The 14,095-nt window shown below is 44.4% G+C and overlaps 1 protein-coding gene across 1 annotated transcript in view; it reads left to right on the forward strand.

The window, feature by feature from the left end:
• Positions 1–880: 880 nt before the first annotated feature.
• Positions 881–14,095, forward strand: part of Cog3 (component of oligomeric golgi complex 3) — a 62,705-nt gene continuing 49,490 nt past the window's right edge. Inside the window, exons 1-2 of the mRNA XM_059273319.1 lie at positions 881–1,117; positions 8,154–8,300. Coding sequence (XP_059129302.1) covers positions 944–1,117; positions 8,154–8,300 — 321 coding nt within the window. The 5' untranslated portion in view covers positions 881–943. The remainder of the gene's footprint in view (positions 1,118–8,153; positions 8,301–14,095) is intronic.

The raw sequence follows: 14,095 nt of genomic DNA on the forward strand, positions 1-14,095 counted from the left end.
TTGGTAACTATCTTGGAGAGATTATCTGGAACTATGCAAATTGCCATTTCTTCTGGAACTTTGCCAGCTCCTCTCAGTATCCACCCTTTTATCTTACCTGCTACAATTATTACTGTGATGTCCTAATGATAACTTTCCATTTCATTTTTCTGTTTTTTGGAATTCTTTGGTAATGTAGAAGGTTGTCCCTTTTTCATTTAATTATCCAATTTAATTAGTATATACTCAATTTATATAGTGATAAAGTATACTTATTCAATTGTGTAGGTTTGATCCAATAATATTATTTGTTTAGCTGTCCAAATGTGTATCATGATTTAAACGGCAGAATTTTCCCAGTTTCATCTTTGGATCGCCAGATCCAGTTCTTCAATGTTGGCCGTTTTTTCTTTTCAGTTGTTTGATACTATTAATGAAGCCCTGATATGTGTGTCTTTGAATTTGTGTCCCCGCAAACTAGTTTTCTAAAAGGGACGTTGCATAATCGAAAAATTTGTGCTCTTGGTTGCTATGTCAACATGGAAATCACTCACTACCTATCTGACAGCAACGAAGCGGTAGATCTTTGGAGTTCATCAATTCTCCTTTCTGTTGAGTGACTTACCTTACTTGGCAAAAAACTTCAACAACACATGACAATAAAGTTATGGATGTTGAGGATGAGGCTTCCGGTAGGGGCAAACCTATTTCCGCCCACGCCGCCTGTCTTTCACTCTCTAGCTTCGGGTACATCCCAACCGGAAATGTTTACACTCCGTCGAAAGCCACGTCTGTTTTGGCCTCGGTCCCGCCCCCACGCCGGGGAAGCGTTTCCGGGGTCAGGGCGCTCGGGCCCGCCCCCGCCGCCGCTGCGGCGCTGGAACCCTCGGTCCTCCCGGAAGTCCCCGGCTCTGCCTGTCCGGGTCCGGTTCTGCGCTGCTGAGAGGGGCCCAGCGCGGCGGGGATGGCGGAGGCGGCGCTGCTGCTGCTGCCAGAGTCGGCGGCCGAGCGGGACGCCCGAGAGAAGCTGTCTCTCTGGGATCGCAGACCCGACTCGATGGCGCCGCTGACAGACAGGCAGACGGACTCGGTGCTGGAGCTGAAGGCGGCGGTGGAGGACCTGCCGGTGCCCGCCGAGGTGAGGCGAGGGCGTGGGCAGCGCCCGTCCGCCCGTCCTGTGCGGGGATCCGGCCTGCCCTCCGGAGCCACCGTGGCGGATCCGGCGGGGGGGCCTGCGTGTGCCCTGATGTCCGGCCACCTCGGCTGGCCCTGCCAGGTTGCGTGGACGTCCACGCGAGGGCATCGCCTTGCCCCCAGCGGCGTGGGACGGTTGGCCTGAGCCTTGCCCCGAGCGTCTTGCTTCAGATGTCCCAGTGTCAGGGTAACCCGGCTTCCCGTGAGCCTGAGGCGCTGTGCTCTGGAGTCCTGCTAGTCTGTATTGCTGCGTCTGGGAGTCATCTGGCTTGCTTGTTTCCCGGTGGGGGTGCGAAGGGTCATCAGGGGATCAGAATTGGCCCCGAGTGACAGTTTCATTCATCACACACCAAGCTGTGAACTTTTGGTGTAGGTTATGGGAGATGAGATTAATTTAACCTGTAGTAAAGCAATAAAAAATAATTATGTTTGCAAGTTGACTCAGTCATTAAGTAGTGCTTTTGGGTTTTAGCGTTAACATTTTAATCCAGTTACCACAGGGGCGGTATGCATGGTACCGTTTGTGTGGATAGTTTTATGTGGATAGTACCGTTTCCGTATAGTTATAATAGTAAGAGAACTTTTTACCAATTGTTTCGATGTTTGACAGGCTCTTCTAGTTTCGAGGCCCAGATTTTGGGTTATTTTATTAGCAGCGGTGGTTGTTTTTGATGCTGGAGGCATGCATTTCTATTCAGTTCCGAATTCTGTCCAAATGCTGATAGAATTTGGCGTTTTCACCTTTGCCCTCACGCTTTATAGAGGTGTGATTAGAAACGTTCTCTGCACCTTTGTGTGCTGTGCCGGAAAAATAGGTGTTTACAGGTGCGTTTTCCTGCCCACCTCCAGGATGTCTTACAGGAAATAGATCTGAGTAACCGAGGGAGCAAGTGAAAAGGTCTTTGACCTGCCTCTGTTTTATGCCCCGGATTATAGGCAGGTGTGGTGTGTGTGTTGCTGGGGATGAAACCATTGTTGCTAGGGCCTTGCCATTGTCGGCTAAGCACTCTACCACAGACATTCATCCTCAGCCCAGAAACTGGCTTATGTATTTCCCAGTCTGTTCAGAATTTGTGTGCCCCATTATTGAAGCTGAGACGTACACTACAAGAAACTTCATTGTTATTGTCACGGGGAATGAACTAAGTTTTCATCCTTTTTTAATATGGAGAGGGTTGGAAGTAAGTGGGAATCTTATTATTTTACACCATTCTTCCTTATTTATGCAACAGTACTTACCATTATCTTACGTTGTTACTTAACTCGTTTTGCCACATGCCTTCACTGTGGTAGGAATTATGGATAGAGAATAGTAATAGCAATAATAATAATAATAATAATAATAATAAATAATAGAAAAGATGAAATTTCCAGTTTTTGGGAGTTGACATAATTATGGAGATCATGAGCCTATAATAGAAAAAAAAATCAAATTAACAAACCAGGAAGGTACAGATGGTGATCCATTCAGTATATCAGAAAATTAAAATAGGATGGTGGGACCAGAATGGATGAGGGATACCTTTTTATGGGAGGCCTAAAAGTAAGGGCAGATGTAAAAAAGGAGGGAGGCCTTTTATAGAAAATGACAGCCTGGTGTGAGAACTGACATGGAGAACATGAAGCCAGCCTGGGAAAGGCTAAGTCAATAACCTTGTGTCTGGAAGAAAAAGCATAAGGCATTGGGTAGAGGATGTACTTAACAAGTTCAAGTACTGGGGGAGGGTCTCAGTATTAGGAAGCTTATTTCCACCATCTTCAGAATCTCGGAGGGGCGTGTCCTCACTGCTTTCATTTCCCTGTATTGAAGTGTTCTGTGTCTGATGGGATAACGTCACTGTTAAAAAATAGAATGTGTTTGTTCATTTAAGTTTACCTAACCACGTATGTCCATAGACTTCTCTGTATCATTTCAATAAAGTATTTCCTGATCTACTGGAACCGGGCTGATTTAGTGGTCTAGTTGGTGTTCAGCTAATGCTCAGTAAACATCATAAAGGTGTTAACATCTTTAGAAAGCAGCTTTCTCACTTATAAAAAAGCACTCCTGGGCCTGGAGAGATGGCCCAGCAGTTAAAAGCACTTGCTGCTCTTGCAGAGGATCCAGGTTCAGTTCCTAGTACTGACATGGTGGCTCACAACACATCTATAACCAGTTCTCTCTTCTGACCTCTGGCACTAAACATGAATGTGCAAATACATGGAGGCAAAACACACAACATATAAAATGAAAAAGTGTAATAAAAATTCCTTACGTTGGGAAGTTGCATCTTTTTTCTTTTAAAAGAGTTATATATTTAGATAGCATTAGATAAAAGAATTTGCAGTAGAGTGGTTTCTTGTAGTCAGGCAAATTTTCCTATAACAGCGAATCTTTTTTTTGCTAAGTAGTTCTTGTTGAAGTGCTAAGTTAATTTGCTTTGAAATCTATCTGTAATTTACTGCCATAGCTGTTGTTTTCCTGTAGGTGTGTGACCTTGGTCGTGATAATTAACTTCTGTATGCTTCTGTTTTCTTTGTTGTAAAATAGAAGCTTATCTCACGGGGAGTTGTGAAAATTAAAGGCAGTCATGTGCATAAACGGTGCATGGCAAGCTTCTTGCTAATATTACATTATTCGTGTGGTCTCTTTCAAACAATGAATGTTTTAAAAGACTAGATTAGAATCTGGAGCTAGTTTAGGTGTCACTGAGACTGAAGATAGAAAGAAAGTGTTTGGTCCTTGGAAGGTTCTGAGACTCCAACCTCAATGATAGACTCTAAACAGAGAAAGTGTTGTCAGTTCAGTTGGGGAACGGACTGATCAGATTGACTCTAAAAGTCTCTTTCTCCAGTCCAGGATTTTCCAAGAATTAGGGCTTATGGGAGGAAGGGACATTTGTCCTTTCCTGGGTTGGCTCAGCTGGTTGAGGTGGTACTATGTGATTTATTGTAATTACTATTTAGTATGCTCATGTCCATTTGTATAGACTGTACAGTAGCTTTCCAACACGGCCAGCCATGTCTGTGCGCTCGTCTGTCTGGTGGTGTGTCTGCTCTCTCCTGAAGCCAGGGCAGGGCCGTGAGGGAGGCTCTGATCGGGTCAGAAGCAGCGTGCTGGGGACACCGCCACACCCCCTTTGACTTGCCACTCTAGTTCTGCAATTTTGTGGAAAGAATTTAGTGGGACATAAGTACCCAAAGGGGTAATTTTCTCTTATGCTGTTAAAAGCAAGATGTTAAAATTTATTATTTAAAATTGTTTTCTTCAAAGTTTCTTTAAGTATTCTTAAAGTATTTCTCTTTAAAATTATTATTTCTTTAAAGTGGTTGTATTGTGGTTTCTTTCCTAGTTAGTTTGAGAGAAAAAGTTTCTTATTAGTAAGAGTAAGGGTACAGGGACCCTCCTGCTTCTTGTTTAAATTTAAAGTTTTTTATTTTTTAGATATTATTATTATTATTATTATTATTATTATTATTATTATTTGTCCTGAGACAGGTTTCTCTGTGTAGCCCTGGCTGTCCTGGAACTCACTCTGTAGACCATGCTGGCCTAGAACTCACAAAGATCCATCTGCCTCTGACTCCCAAGTGCTGGGATTAAGGCAGTCGACACCACCATTGCTTGGCTATATATGACATTTTCAATCATATACATGCATGTGTGTCTGTGTGTGGGTTTGTGCATGAGAGTGAATGCCCCCGGAGACTAGCAGAGGGTGTTGGAGTCCCTGGAGCTGGAGTTAAATGTATTGATCTGAGTCTATCCGCTTCCTGGGTTTGTCCCACCTGGCATGGGTGCTGGGAACTGAACTGGCATTCTTAACTGCTGAGCCATTTCTCCAGCCCCATAATTAAAGGTCTTATGATTGGAAATTAATTAGTATTTGTGCTTGAAGTAATCAAATTGAATGCTCTTGGATAAATATGATCTTAGACTATCATATTTACTCATAATTAGATTATAGAATGTGTCTGGAATATCTTGAGCAGCTTCTCATGGATCCAGAGTCTTTTCTGGTAAAAATAATTTAGAATATAACATTTTTTTGGTTTAAAATAAACTGAGCACATGTCTACCACCCCTTGGGTCCATTTGAAATGACAGAAATTCATGCATGGTACACTCAAAAAATCAATGTAAAGACTTAGCAACCAAACAAGACATAAATATTCTGAGTTTTGATAGTTTGAAATGGTTAGGAGTTTTTTGTTGTCCAGGTCCAGCCTCAGTCTTCGGCAGGTCCTTTGTCCCTGGGTCTTGGAGCTGGGGCTTTGCCATTGACTCTGTTTCCCTTAGCTGCGGGAGACCTCTGATGGTCTGGGTCCTGTGTGGTTCTTGTCTGTTGTCCAGAGTGGAAGGTTTTCCTTTCCCCCTTTTCCAGCTATACTGGGGTGCTGTGTTCTGTGGCTGACAGAAGTTGCTGCCCCCCACCGCACCCAGTGGCCTAAGGCGTTTATCCACTGGGGAGGAAGGGCTAGAAGGGCTTTGTGCCCTGCCTTCCATAGGGCAGCCGCTCCTCTCTTCAGGTGGGTACCACCTTGTTCACCTGCTTGCCCACGGCTCTCTAGTGGAGTTTGTGAGCAGCTGTGGCTTCTTCCTGAGTCAGTGGCTTCCAGATGCTTCCACTTACCTTCTAGTCCTTAGTGGTTGGTGACAAATTAATTGGAGAATTCTTTTTAGCTGCTTGCATGGTGCTTGTCATCCCTTTCCCCTTGGTTTCCCACAAGGCATCACTGGAAATGTCCGTCTTTCTCCAGCTTGATTGATTTTATTTATGTGTACGAGTGCTTTGTCTGCATTATGTATGTGTACCATGTTTGTGCCTAGTGCCCATGGAGGCCAGAAGAGAGTATCAGGCCCCCTGGAGCTGGAGTTACAGATGGCTGTGAATAGGTACTGGGAATTGAACCCAGGTCTTCTGTAAGAACAAGTGCTTGTAACCACTGAGCCATCTCTTCAGCCTTTTCCCCCGGGTTTAGTTTGCATGGTTATCCTGCAGCCTGAGCTGTGATGTATTTAAGTTAACACTTGCTGGCAAGATGGCTTAGTGAGTAAAAGTCTTTATGGGAAAGCTGATTGAACCTGAGTTCAGTCTCTGGACCCACATGGTGGAAGGAGAGAACCGATTTGTTAAGTTGTCCTCTGACCTCCACAAGAGGTCACACACAAACGCTAAATAAATATAATAAAAACTTAAAAAGGAATACTTATGCTTTTGTAAATTATTTAGCTTTTGCATGTTTGTGTGCAAGCAGCATGCATTTCGGTCTCTTCATCCAGGTGTAGGCCTGCATGTTTACTGGGACGTTTGCATTTCGGTCTCTTCATCCAGGTATAGGCCTGCATGTTTACTGGGACGTTTGTCAACTCCGAGCTGGAGGCATCACTCCTTCCCTTTACATCTTACTTACCTTCTGCTACTTACATTACTCCTTCTCCTTTACATCTTCCCTACCTTAACTGTGATCTCTTGTTACAGAACTTTTACTACACACAATACTGCAAAGATAGCTTAGTTACTATTCTGTTCTCAAGAAGCATTATAGATTCAGATCAATAAATTTATTCTGTTGCTGCCCCTAAATGGAAGTAATAAAGAACTATGATTGCTATTAATAGGAATAATAGAAAGTACTTCTAATGTCAGTAGTTCAATTTTATTGAGTATTTACTATGTGGCAGGTCTTATGTTAACATGCAGCGTTGTCTGTGTGTGTGTGTGTGTGTGTGTGTGTGTGTGTGTGTGCATGTGTATGTCTGTGAGCTTGGTTAATTGGGGTGCTTCCACAGTGCGGGTGTAGTGCTGTTTATCTCAGTTATAGTCTGTCTTCAGAACCCCTAATGGCGGCACACAGTTGCTGGTGACACTTTAGACACAAGGTAGATTTCACTGGGTTTGAGAACTTGAGTTCTTGCTGGGCCACAGCACTTTTATATCTGGTTTATATGAATTGTGCTACTGGATCTGTATGTGAGAAGAGGAGAAATTGGGGACTGGAGTGGTGACTTTCCCCAACGCCACCCAGCCTATACATAAGCAAGAGGTCTTCAACCAGGCTTCACTTAGTGTATTTACCATGAAGGTATAGCCCTGTGTGAACACAGATGCAACCTCCCCATATTAAAGACTCCTGTTTCTAGATTAGTAGTGGGATATTTGTGTATCTAGCTTATTTGAGCTTTAAAGAAAAAGCCCTGTCTTCGGACGGAATGTCTGCATTTAGAAAGAAAGCAATTTCCTAAGACCTTGAGTCGTGACTTATGTTAGAAGACTCTAAATGCCGTGAGCTGAGGCTGAAGAGTAGAATTAAACCTAACAGCAGGCCTTGTTGCTTTCCCTGTCCCCCGCTTCTGGTTTCTTTTAGGTCTGCAAACAGCTTGTCTAGTAGTATGTGACTTCAAGTAAATTAATACCAAAGCTAAAGTATCGTTCGTAGTGGGTAGTGAGAGAGTCCCATTGGTGTCACAGGGAGGCCTTGTCCCTGGGCTCCTCTGAGATTCTTCCTGGTCTCTTCTCTGTGGTTGGATCTCACAGTATGTCAGTGTAGGTGAGGTGTACCATGGGTGGAGGTGGTAGGAGGAGACAGTTTGTTATTTAGTGATTGTGGTTTGTTAATTCTGTTGGTTGGTCAGGCCTTTGTGTTAGATCCTGAGGGAACACACTACCTGAAACAGCACGCAGGTTTCCCTTTGTCTAATGCTAGTTTACAGAGGTTCAAGTGGTTCTACACAGAGTCGTCCATTGTTAGAAAGCTGACTCAACAATCAGACCTTGCTACTGAGCGACACTCATGTCCTGTTTACATCTTGAGAGTGGCATCTATCCCAAAGAGGGCAAGTGGGGGTTGTTACTACTGTGTGACAGTCCCTGATCTCAGAGGACTTAAAGGGGATATTCCTTTCTCTTTGAATTGTTGAAATTGTTTCTTTTTTAGAAACAATTGAGTTGATTTAAGAGAATTTTCAAGTTAAGTGTCTTATGGCTTTCTTTTTCAAGCTCCCAATTGAAGATGTCTGCAGCTTGGCATCCCAGTCACTGCCCATTGAGCTGACTGCTGTGGTGCCTGAATCTACAGAAGACATCCTCTTGAAAGGCTTTTCTTCTTTAGGAATGGAAGAAGAAAGAATTGAGACTGCACAGCAGGTAAATGGTACCATCGTTTCTAGGGACATTGGATTATCCTAGGTGTCTCAGCACAGGCTAAAAAAAAAAAAAGGACAGTGTAGCCATGTCTGATTTGCACCATGTTTTCTAGGGTAGCTATGAACATGGTCCAACACTTGCAGATGGCAACATGAAATCATAGTACCCGGAAGGGCACCAGCATCAGGTCTTTGCAGAGCGGTTGTGGTTTTTTGTTAGTTTTGGGCATTAACTGTTTTAAGAGACCTTGTTGCCTATCTTAGTTAGGGTTTCTGTTGCTGTGAAGAGACACTATGACCACAGTAACTCTTGTAAAGGAAAACATTTAATTGGGGCTGGCTTACAGTTTCAGAGGTTTAGTCCATTATTGTCATGATGGGAAGCAAGGCAGAATGCAGGCAGCCATGGTGCTGGAGAAGGAGCTGAGAGTTCTATGTTTGGATCGGCAGAGAGCAGGAAGAGAGAATAAACACTAGGCCTGAACATCTGAAACCTCAGAGCCCACCCCCTAGTGACACACTTCCTCCAGCAAAGCCATACCTGCTCCAGTAAAGCCATACCTCCTAATAGTGCCACTCCCTGGTGACCAAACATTCAAATCTATGAATCTCTGTGGGCCGTTCTTATTCAAACCACCACCTTGCCCAATTGTATTGCAATATAGATAAAAATATGATAAGATAATAGAATAACCTGATAGGGCTGGAGCGATGGCTTATTGGTTAAAAGTACTGACTACTCTTCAGGGGATCTAGGTTTGATTCCTAGCACCCACATCAGATTGCTAAAAGCTGTTGTTTTGCTTGTTTGGTTTTTAAGACAGGGTTTCTCTGTTTGTAGTCTTGGCTGTCCTGGAACTCGCTCTGTAGACCAGGCTGACCTCAAACTCATAGAGCTCCGCCTGCCTCTGCCTCCCAAGTGCTGGCATTAAAGGTGTGTGCCACCACCGCCCGGTTTCTCACATTTTAACTCCAGATCTACGGGATCTGAAGCCCTCTTCTGACATTCGTGGGCACCAGGCATGCACGTGGTGCGTAGACATATACACAGGCAAAACACTCACACAGATAAAATAATTTTCAAAAAGGTAGTAAGAATAAATCTTTATAAAAATACATACATCTAGAAGCCGTACATACATCCTTCTCTACTTGTTGCTTGGTAATTCTCTTTTAAAATCCTAAATGTTTTCTTTAAATGAAAGTTTATAATTATTTTACAGTAATTTAGCATGTACTTTGGTATTTCCTTATTGCTAATTACGAACCTTAACGTGTAGCAGTTTCTATAGATGCTTCCCTGTTTATTCTTTCTGACTTGGTAAGAGAGTTAGAACTCTCTATGCCTATACCACCCTGAACACACTGATCTCATCTGATCTGGGGAGCTATGCAGGGTTGGGCCTGGTTAGTACTTGAAGGGGAGAGTTAGAGCTGGCTGAGACAGGAGGATCACTAGTTTGAGGCCAGATATATAACAGGTTCAAAGACATCCCGGGCTACATAAGCTCTGTCTTTAATTCAAAAGCAAAGACAAAAAGAGTTAAAGCTGAGGCATTTCCAAATGAAACAAAGCAGATGTACGGATTGCATGCATTCTAAGTCAAAAGAGGCGGTGAAGAAAGCAAAGGAGAGCTCTTGCTGTACTTAGGCTGGCCTATGTGTTCCCCTGTTGTAAAGTTAGGTTGACTTACATCTGCTCCTGCTGTAGTCAGGCTGACCACATCTGCTCCTGCTGTAGTCAGGCTGACCACATCTGCTCCTGCTGTAGTCAGGCTGACCCACATCTGCTCCTGCTGTAGTCAGGCTGACCACATCTGCTCCTGCTGTAGTCAGGCTGACCACATCTGCTGCGATAGTCAGGCTGACCTACATCTGCTCCTGCTGTAGTCAGGCTGACCACATCTGCTCCTGCTGTAGTCAGGCTGACCCACATCTGCTCCTGCTGTAGTCAGGCTTACCTACATCTGCTGCTGTAGTCAGGCTGACCACATCTGCTCCTGCTGTAGTCAGGCTGACCACATCTGCTCCTGCTGTAGTCAGGCTGACCACATCTGCTCCTGCTGTAGTCGGGCTGACCCACATCTGCTCCTGCTGTAGTCGGGCTGACCACATCTGCTCCTGCTGTAGTCAGGCTGACCACATCTGCTCCTGCTGTAGTCGGGCTGACCACATCTGCTCCTGCTGTAGTCAGGCTGACCACATCTGCTCCTGCTGTAGTCAGGCTGACCTACATCTGCTGCTGTAGTCAGGCTGACCACATCTGCTCCTGCTGTAGTCAGGCTGACCACATCTGCTCCTGCTGTAGTCGGGCTGACCTACATCTGCTGCTGTAGTCGGGCTGACCACATCTGCTGCTGTAGTCGGGCTGACCACATCTGCTCCTGCTGTAGTCAGGCTGACCACATCTGCTCCTGCTGTAGTCGGGCTGACCACATCTGCTCCTGCTGTAGTCAGGCTGACCACATCTGCTCCTGCTGTAGTCAGGCTGACCACATCTGCTCCTGCTGTAGTCAGGCTTACCTACATCTGCTGCTGTAGTCGGGCTGACCACATCTGCTGCTGTAGTCAGGCTGACCACATCTGCTCCTGCTGTAGTCAGGCTGACCACATCTGCTCCTGCTGTAGTCGGGCTGACCACATCTGCTCCTGCTGTAGTCAGGCTGACCACATCTGCTCCTGCTGTAGTTAGGATGACCCACATCTGCTCCTGCTGTAGTTAGGATGACCGCATATGCTCCTGCTGTAGTTAGGATGACCCACATCTGCTCCTGTTGTAGTCAGGCTGACCACATCTGCTCCTGCTGTAGTCAGGCTGACCCACATCTGCTCCTGCTGTAGTTAGGATGACCGTATATGCTCCTGCTGTAGTCAGGCTGACCGCATATGCTCCTGCTGTAGTTAGGATGACCCACATCTGCTGCTGTAGTCGGGCTGACCACATCTGCTGCTGTAGTCGGGCTGACCACATCTGCTCCTGCTGTAGTCAGGCTGACCACATCTGCTCCTGCTGTAGTCGGGCTGACCACATCTGCTCCTGCTGTAGTCAGGCTGACCACATCTGCTCCTGCTGTAGTTAGGATGACCGCATATGCTCCTGCTGTAGTTAGGATGACCCACATCTGCTCCTGTTGTAGTCAGGCTGACCACATCTGCTCCTGCTGTAGTCAGGCTGACCCACATCTGCTCCTGCTGTAGTTAGGATGACCGTATATGCTCCTGCTGTAGTCAGGCTGACCGCATATGCTCCTGCTGTAGTTAGGATGACCCACATCTGCTCCTGTTGTAGTTAGTCTGACCTACATCTTAAAGTCAGCTCCATTACTTACCATCATTTGTGAGTTTCAGCAAATTACCTATTTTTTTTGGTTTTTAGTTTCTGAGTCTGTAAAACATGGATGATAATATATCTATCTCATATGATTTTTATGAGAATTAAATAACACATGCAGATATAGTGTGTAGGAAGCACACAATAAATGCTTAGAAAATGTTAGTCAAGTTAGATGACAAGCTTGTACTTCCACTTTGAGAGCTGGAGACAGTGATCTTGTACTATGTCTGTGAATGTTATTGGACTGTTTGAAACAATCATTTTCTCTCTTCCACATTATCTTAGTTACAGACAGGCAGATTTCAGCATGGCGCTTTGATCTGTGCACTGTACTGTGCTCTCCCCTCCCTTTGCTGTCCTCTCTCCCCATCTTCCTCCACTCTTCTTGTTTTTATTAGGAAGTTTTTTATTCATTTTACATACCAACCACAGGTCTCCCTCTCATTCCCCCCTCCTGCTCTCCCCCAGAACCCCCTCTCCCCAACCCCTTCCTCCACTCTTGCTGATCATTCTGTCTCACCAAATAGTTCCCCTTCTGTGAAAACACAATCTTCTGTATTAAATTCACACTTGCATATCTCTCTAATAGTTTAAAGCATCTACCGTGTTGGGTTATGATTTATATATGATAAAATTTACTTTAAGTGTCAGCCAGATAAGTTTTGGTGAGTGTATATACTGGTATAACTACCACTATCAAGATATAAACCTGATGTGAAACCTGTTCAGGGTTTCTCTGTGTAACAATCCTAGTTGTCCTAGAACCAGACTGGCCTGGAACTCATAGAGATCCGCCTGTCTCTGCCTACCAAGTGCTGCACTGTTGCTGTTTTTATTTTTGTATTTTGAAACAGAGTCTTGTGTAGTATAGGCTGGCTGTCTTAGTCAGGGTTTCTGTTGCTGTGAAGAGACACCATGACCACAGCAACTCTTATAAAGGAAAACATTTAACTGTGGCTGGCTTACAGTTCAGAGGTTTAGTTCATTATCATCATGGTAGGAAGCATGGCGTCACTCAGACAAACATGGCGCTTGAGAGGTAGCTGAGATTTCTACATCTGGATCGGCAGGCAGCAGGAAGAGACAGTGAGCCACTAGGCCTGGCTTGAGCTGAGACCTCAAAGCTTATGTGACACACTTCCTCTATCAAAGTCACATCTACTCCAGCAAGGCCACACCTCCTAATAGTGCCACTTCCTGTGAGCCTATGGGGCCATTTTCCTTCAAACGACCATGCTGGTCTTATATTTACGATGCAGCCCTAGCTGGTTTTGAACTTATCTTCCAGCCTCTACTTCCCAAGTGCTGAGATTACAGGTGTGTGCTACCATACCAAGCTAAAATAGAAAACATTTTTATCACCCCCTAAATTTCTTTTGTAAATGAACCCTCTTACCTGTTGTGTGTGTTTGTTTTTCTTCTCTGTTTCCTCCTCTCCCGTCGCATCCCTTCCCCAGTGTTTTACTGTGTAGCCGAGGCTGGCCTTGAACTTGAGATCCTCTTGCTTCAGCTTTATGTGCTGGTATTGCAGGCATGTATGACCATGCTAGATTTTTATCTATTTTAAATAATGGATGATTTCTAGAACATTGGTGTAGGGGCAGATACAGACTCAAGTCCATATTCTCTTTCAGTTTTCGTTTTTATTTTATGTGAGTGGATGTTTTGCTTGCATGTATGCCTGTGTACCACTTATGTGCCTGGTGCCCTCAGAAGCCGGAAGAAGGCCTTGGATCCCCTGGAACTAGAGTTACAGACAGTTGTGAACCATCATGTGGATGCTGGGAATTGAATCGGGTCCTCTGGAAGAACAAGCCAGTTCTCTTGACTACTGAGCCATCTCTGCAGCCTCCCCAGAGTCCATATTCTTAATTCACTATGTGATTTTCAAGTTTATATTCTCACCATTCTCATTAGGTGACATTAATATCTACCCCAAACCCTGTAATTCTTCAAACTTGGCAAACTAAGAACCAGATATTAGTTTCTTTTTTTTTTTTTTTTGGTTTTTCAAGACAGGGTTTCTCTGTGTAACTTTGTTCCTTTCCTGGATCTCGGTCTGTAGACTAGGCTGGCCTCAGACTCACAGAGATCCACCTGCCTCTGCCTCCCAAGTGCTGGATTAAAGGTGTGCGCCACCACCGCCTGGCTCAGATGTTAGTTTCTTAAGAAGAAATAATTATTTTTTATATGTGTCTTTAATACTGCTCTTTCCTTGACTCTGGAAATGACCAATGCTTTTCATATCCTTTGCCCTCCTGGCATATAGATGTATGTATGTATGTATGTATGTATGTATGTGTGTATGTATGTATGTATGTATGTATGTATGTATGTATGTATGTATCTATCTATCTATCTATCTATCTATCTATCTATCTATCTGAAGCTCAGAGCTAATTATTAGTGGCTGAGCCCTGGAAATAAGACTTAATTAGGTAATGCTGCCCTTTAACTCATCC

This window comes from Peromyscus eremicus, chromosome 9, assembly GCF_949786415.1.
Source record: "Peromyscus eremicus chromosome 9, PerEre_H2_v1, whole genome shotgun sequence".
NCBI lineage: Eukaryota > Metazoa > Chordata > Mammalia > Rodentia > Cricetidae > Peromyscus > Peromyscus eremicus.